A 6,410-nucleotide genomic window follows, 5' to 3' on the forward strand; every position below is an offset into this window, starting at 1 on the left:
AAACTATATAATATTCAAACTAAATGTAAAAGTTAATTTAGTTGTTTGGATAAAAAGTTTCCTTCAAACGGACATAAAAAGGAATATTTAGGAAATGTTAAACTTTATCCTCACAGTCAAATAAAAATGTTAGAGAAAAGAAATCTTCACATGATTACATCATCATACAAAGACTAAAAGAGCATTTTACCAACAGTTTACTGTGTTTGAAAACAAAGTCTGAACCATTACAAATCAAAATGTATCAGTTATATTTCTGTAAAGATATTTATATTTTCTTACCAACATTTAAGCTGATTGTGTCGTTGGTTTGATGTCATCACAACCAAAGCTTTTAGCTTCTGTGTTTGAATAAAATGTAAAGAGAAAAACAGACAGTTTAGAATAAATGATGAGACATTTTGAGTAAAAAGAAGAAACAGTTTAAGAATAATGAATATATTTAGTTTGGTCTAACAGAACCAAGATGTTTTTAAATTATTACAGTTAATAAATGTTTAATGAAGTTTTCCTGTTAATAAAGGATGTTTCTTAGTAAAACCTGAGTTAAAGAAGTTGAAACGCTCCTGCTGGGAACCAGTTGGTGGGACATGAACATTGTGTCTCAGCAGGACGGTTGTTGTCCTGATGACGGGACAGCCCGTCTCTGGGTCTTTGTGTCTCAGCCGGTCCAGCAGCAGGACTCCGTCCTCACAGCTGGAAACCAGCTCCTGTTTTCTGTGGGAAGAAGCAGTGGGAGGGTCTCTGACCCGACCCGTCCCCGAGGACACAGCTCCACATGTGAACAAACATGTGAACATGAAAATAAATCTGCAAACAGGAACTGGCTCGTCACTCATCCCGACCTCTGGTTCTTCTCACGACCCGACGTCTTTTTCTTTAAGTCTGCAGGAAAAATCAGCTCTTTAACCCTGACCCCCCCTGCAGAACCCCCCCTGCAGAAACTCACCTGCAGCTTGTTCCAGTCAGAACCAGTTTCTGAGGTCTTCTCTGCTGCAGATGAGCTTCTGATGAAGTGCTAATGAGTGTTGTGGGTCTGTGCTGCTTTCTGCAGCTCAGGTGGGTTTTTACATAACAGTTAAAACATTAACATGACCATCACTGCCAGCAGACCCCCGCCCCACCCCGTCTCTTGTCCTCCCTCAGATGTCCCGTYGTTTTGTCTCTTCCTCCCTCAGGTTCTGTCAGATTTAAACCTGAGGACAGTAGTTCTGTTTCCATCAAGGTTTTTAATCCTTATTTTAAAATATGACATCAGAAAAGACATGATTCAAAAAAACTTCCTCTAATTCACATAAAACTTGATCCACTGGTTTGAGGTGTTTTTTAAGAGTTAATGTGTAAAAGGAGAGATGGAAACACATTTACTGAATCAGTTCTGACGAACATTTACCTCTCATGTTGATCAGCTGTTCCTGCAGCTGTCAGAGTCTTCTCAGTTATTCCTGTAACATGAAGAGAATTACATTTCTTTATGTCTGCAGACAGCAGCAACATCACCACAACTAGTTCATATGACAGAATAACAACTTCCTGACAGCAGCAACACGTCCTGATAACTTCTGTCCATCGTCCTGAGATGTGACGTTTACTTCCTGTTTACTRCTTCCTGTTTATTCCTGTTTAMTACACACATGTGTCTGATGAAATGAGGTAATAATTGTGTAGCCTGGTTGATTCACTTCCAGCCAGTTGATGGAAACATGTAGTGATGAAGACTCCATGATGAAGCAGCACGTTGCTGTAGGACTGATAATAAACGTCTTCAGTTTGGGTTCTTTGTGAAAAGCCACGGGGTCAGAGGTCAGAGGTCAGATGTTGTTGGTTTGGGGTATTTGGGAGGACGATGTGAGGACAGAAACAGGTTCCACTGCAGGTTTACGGTGTTTGTGGGCGGAGCCGAACATTTGCTGCTTCAGCTGCACTCTCAGTGTTTTTATGAGCTGCGGTCGGTTTCCTGCAGCAGCTCCACCTTCCTTTGACTCCGTCAACGTCTCAGAAAGCAGGACGGATTAAGAACCAGGTTCTGGTTCATGGATGGAGGAGATGATCCAGACCTTCTGTTAGAACCAGGCAGTTTGTTTGGAGAACTTCAGCAGGATTAAATAATCCCACACCRGTCCTGTTTCATCACAGCCCACCGCTGATCCTTCGAGCAGGAAGAGAGYTTTTTAAACTCGATTCATCATTTCAGGTGGCTCCTGTTGGGGACGTCAGCTGGGACAAATTAACTCTGAGCAAATCCTGAATGAGGCTCATTTTTCACCTCAAATAAATGTCAAAACCACGAGGGTCTCTGCGCTTTAAGACCATCAGGAGTTTGACGTTCTGAGTGAGGAACATGTAGCTTTTATATCAGGATGATTTATAGGTTCAACCTGAGTTTCATGATGAAGGATCAGAACCAGGAGCTTTAACTGGTCCACTCCATCAGTAGGTTTCAGACTGAGTGTTGGTTTGATGAACATCTCCTGGTTTCAGTTCAGTTCTTTGTTTGCAGAAACTCTGATTCTGTAAAGAGTTGATCTGATGTCAGGAACAAACCTCTCCCACCAGTGTCTGAAGACATTTAGGGAATAAAACCTGAACCTGCAGTCCAGATCCTCCTACAGACCATGTGTGGAAGCAGAGTCCTGCTCAAATGAAGCCTAATAAAAGTCTTTGTTTCAGGAAGTCGTCAGGTCAGACAGAGTTTAACATTTACTGGAAACAAAACCTTTTTAACTTTAAGCCTTAATTGGTTGAGATGCAGACAGATCACATTTATACAACAGAAAAAATTCATAACAAAATACCTTCTGCTGACCAATCAGGGCAGAAAAGGACTGGACTGGTCCTTTAATCCTGGGTACAATAAAGGTTCTGTTCCATTCTTTAATCCTGGGTACAATAAAGGTTCTGTTCTATTCTTTAATCCTGGATACAATAAAGGTTCTGTTTTATTCTTTAATCCTGGGTACAATAAAGGTTCTGTTCTATTCTTTAATCCTGGGTACAATAAAGGTTCTGTTCTATTCTTTAATCCTGGATACAATAAAGGTTCTGTTTTATTCTTTAATCCTGGGACTTGTTCAAGTGTTTCCTTTAGATTTAATGTTTCTGGACTCTGACTGGGTTCTAAAATATTATCGTTAAAATGGAGAAAAACAGTGAGCTGTCTGACCTGATGACCGAGTCCCTCTGACCAGATGATTTAGTGTCTCTGACCTGTTGACCACGTCCCTCTGACCTGATAACTGAGTGTCTCTGACCTGTTGACCACGTCCCTCTGACCTGATAACTGAGTGTCTCTGACCTGTTGACCACGTCCCTCTGACCTGATAACTGAGTGTCTCTGACCTGATGATTTATTATGTCTGACCTGATGGTTTATCATCTCTGACCTGATGACCAAGTCCCTCTGACCTGATGATTTATAATGTCTGACCTGTTGGTTTAGTGTCTCTGACTCATTGACCGAGTCCCTCTGACCTGATAGTTTAGTGTCTCTGACCGTTGACCGAGTCCCTCTGACCTGATGATTCATTATGTTTGACCTGATGGTTTATTATCTCTGACATGATGAACAAGTCCCTCTGACCTGATAACTGAGTGTCTCTGACCTGTTGACCGCGTCCCTCTGACCTGTTGACCACGTGTCTCTGACCTGATGACCGAGTCCCTCTGACCTGATGGTTTAATGTCTGTGACTCTTTGACCGAGTCCCTCTGACCTGATGGTTTAATGTCTGTGACTCTTTGACCGAGTCCCTCTGACCTGATGGTTTAATGTCTCTGACTTGTTGATTGAGTGTCTGTGACTCGTTGACCGAGTCCCTCTGACCTGATGGTTTAGTGTCTCTGACTCGTTGACCGAGTCCCTCTGACCTGATGGTTTAGTGTCTCTGACTTGTTGATTGAGTGTCTGACTCGTTGACCGAGTCCCTCTGACCTGATGTGTCTTCTTGTTTCAGAGCGGTGTTGTCTGGCAGAAACATGGCGATGATGAGGTGGGATGTCCTGGTGGTCCTGGTCTTTGTCCTGGTGGTCCGGTGCGGTACTGCACCCACTGACATCTTGTACCGTGTTCCAGAGGAGCAGCCTCCCAACACGCTGATCGGCAGCCTGGCAGCGGACCAGGGCCTKCCGGACTCGGGACACCTGTACAAGCTGGAGATCGGCGCTCCGTACCTGAGAGTGGACGGGAAGACCGGAGACATCTACACCACGGAGATCCCCATCGACCGGGAGACGCTCAGGGACTGTCGGAACCTGTTTGAAGACGATAAGTGCTTCCTGGAGTTCGAGGTGTCCATCACCGACATGGTGAAAGGGATCGGGTCGGGGCCACGGCTCATCGAGGGTCTCATCGAGGTTCTGGACATCAATGACAACACGCCCCAGTTCTCCTCGCCCATCCTGTCCCTGGCCATCCCTGAGAACACGCACATCGGCGCCCTCTTCTCCATCTCCATGGCCACCGACAGGGACTCTGGACCCAACGGCGTGGCCGAGTACTCCCTGAGCGCCGGACCCGACGCCGACCAGCTCTTCGGCCTGCAGCTGGCCCTGGACCAGGACGAGAAGCAGCCGCAGCTGGTGGTCAAGGGTAACCTGGACCGGGAGAGGAAGGACTCGTACGACCTGAACATTAAAGTGGTGGACGGAGGGAAGCCCCCCAGGGCGAGCAGCGCTCTGCTGCGGGTCACCGTGACGGACCAGAATGACAACCCGCCCAAGTTTGAGAGGGGTCACTACGAGGCAGAGCTACCAGAGAACAGTCCTCTGGGACACTCGGTGCTGCAGGTCAGTGCTCCAACAGGTCATCAACAGGTCGTCACATTCAGACATGTTCATCAGCTTTTACCCAGAGTAGGCTTTATTACTGGATCAGAACCAGTCCTTCACAACACAGTTATAGTTCACTAAAACTAACAAATAACAAATACTGAAACTGAAAAAACATCTTAGTTACTGAAACAAAAACTGTAATAAAATGAAAAAACAACTAAAACTGAATTTATAGATAGAATATCCTTAGTTTTAGTGTTTGTGAATTTATTTTATCTATTTTTTAAATCAAGTAGTTTCATGTTAGCTGTAACAACACTGCTGCTGCTCAGCATCACCTGCTGAATGATGACAGGAAGTTGGGAGAAAACAACAACAACAACAACAACGTCCACTTTGTGATAAATCTGACAGAGAAAAATCAAACCAAGTGTTTTGTAGTGGAAACAGGTGATAAAACAGGTGGAAAACTTCTGAAGAGAAAAACTGCATGAATCAAAGTCACACAAGATGCTAACTGTGACTATCTGACACGTTAGCTTCTCTCAGCAGCTCCATGAAAAACAAACAACAGGTTGGAGACAGGAGACAACTATTGTCATCGTCCTAAAATAATCACCAAGTTTTTAGCTGATAAAACTGAGTTACATAATTATTTTAGGAAGGTGTCGCTATAATGAACTGATTTAACTAGAGATTAACTAGTTAAACTTTAACTCACAGGAACATCACAAGCTGGAGGATACATTGATAAATATGTTTATTCAAACTATAAAAAAACTAATTGTAGAACCAATAAAAACTAAACTAAAACTAAGCATTAAAAACACAATAATAACTAATAAAAACATGAAATCTATTGTAAAACTGATTCAAACTGAATTAAAAGAAAAAGTCAACAAAATAAAACTAAACTCTGAAGAGGTTTGAAGAGCTGACCGTCAGTCAGGTCCAGCTGTGACCCGCTCCACATCCTCCCTGTTCATGGATGTAAATATTGTAGAGGGGTTAGTGGATCAGGTTCTGCAGGTCCGGTCCTGTGAGACGAGATCAGAACCACTGGACAGAACGATGAATCAGTTTCTGAGGTTCAGATGATTATTTCTGCCTCGACCACTGACCTTCAGCTGAGACAGGCGGTTCTGCTGGACTCAGAATATTCAGCAGGTTCTGTTTTATTCTCTGTATTGATTAGAGTAAATGGTGTCGGTTCTGTAGACGGTTTCTGTTCGGGTCAAGCGGTGAGCCTTGTTAAGCTGCAGAGCAGCACGGCGCTCTGACTGCAGTCATCTGCTGCTCAGTGAACCGTACCGACACACGGTGCTGCCCGGGTGAAGCGGGTCGTGTCGGCATGAATTAACCACGGGTCCGGTCTCGGCGCCGGTGCCTGWTGCTGGCATCAGCAAGGAGAACAGGAAGGAGTTCAGTTCCTCCTCCCTGCTTCCTGTGCGTGCAGCGCCACCTGATCTGAGGCGCTGCTGAGATTATCCTGCTGTTATTGGTTTGTTCTGGATGTGTCCGGGTGTGTCCACAGAACCTCAGAACTGGTTCCACTCAGTGTGTCGGGTCAGTGCTCCCAGTACATCAGCTGCTTTCACTTCCTTTTCTAAAGGATCAATGGGCCTCATGCAAGAACATGTT

At 44.5% G+C, this 6,410-nt stretch overlaps 1 protein-coding gene and 1 long non-coding RNA gene across 2 annotated transcripts in view; one reads left to right on the forward strand and one right to left on the reverse strand.

The window, feature by feature from the left end:
* Positions 1 to 6,410, forward strand: part of LOC106510742 (protocadherin-1) — a gene marked incomplete at both ends in the record, with an annotated part of 18,307 nt that overhangs the window by 7,047 nt on the left and 4,850 nt on the right. Inside the window, 1 exon segment of the mRNA XM_013999456.1 lies at positions 3,953 to 4,784. Within this exon segment, the coding sequence (XP_013854910.1) occupies positions 3,953 to 4,784 (832 nt within the window).
* Positions 2,837 to 3,974, reverse strand: LOC106510743 (uncharacterized). Its single transcript, XR_001309456.1, has 2 exons — positions 3,340 to 3,974; positions 2,837 to 3,295 (listed from the first exon to the last, which is right to left on the reverse strand). It is a non-coding gene; the product is annotated as an uncharacterized LOC106510743 (long non-coding RNA).

This window comes from Austrofundulus limnaeus, unplaced genomic scaffold (assembly GCF_001266775.1).
Source record: "Austrofundulus limnaeus strain Quisiro unplaced genomic scaffold, Austrofundulus_limnaeus-1.0 Scaffold2298, whole genome shotgun sequence".
Classification (NCBI taxonomy): domain Eukaryota; kingdom Metazoa; phylum Chordata; class Actinopteri; order Cyprinodontiformes; family Rivulidae; genus Austrofundulus; species Austrofundulus limnaeus.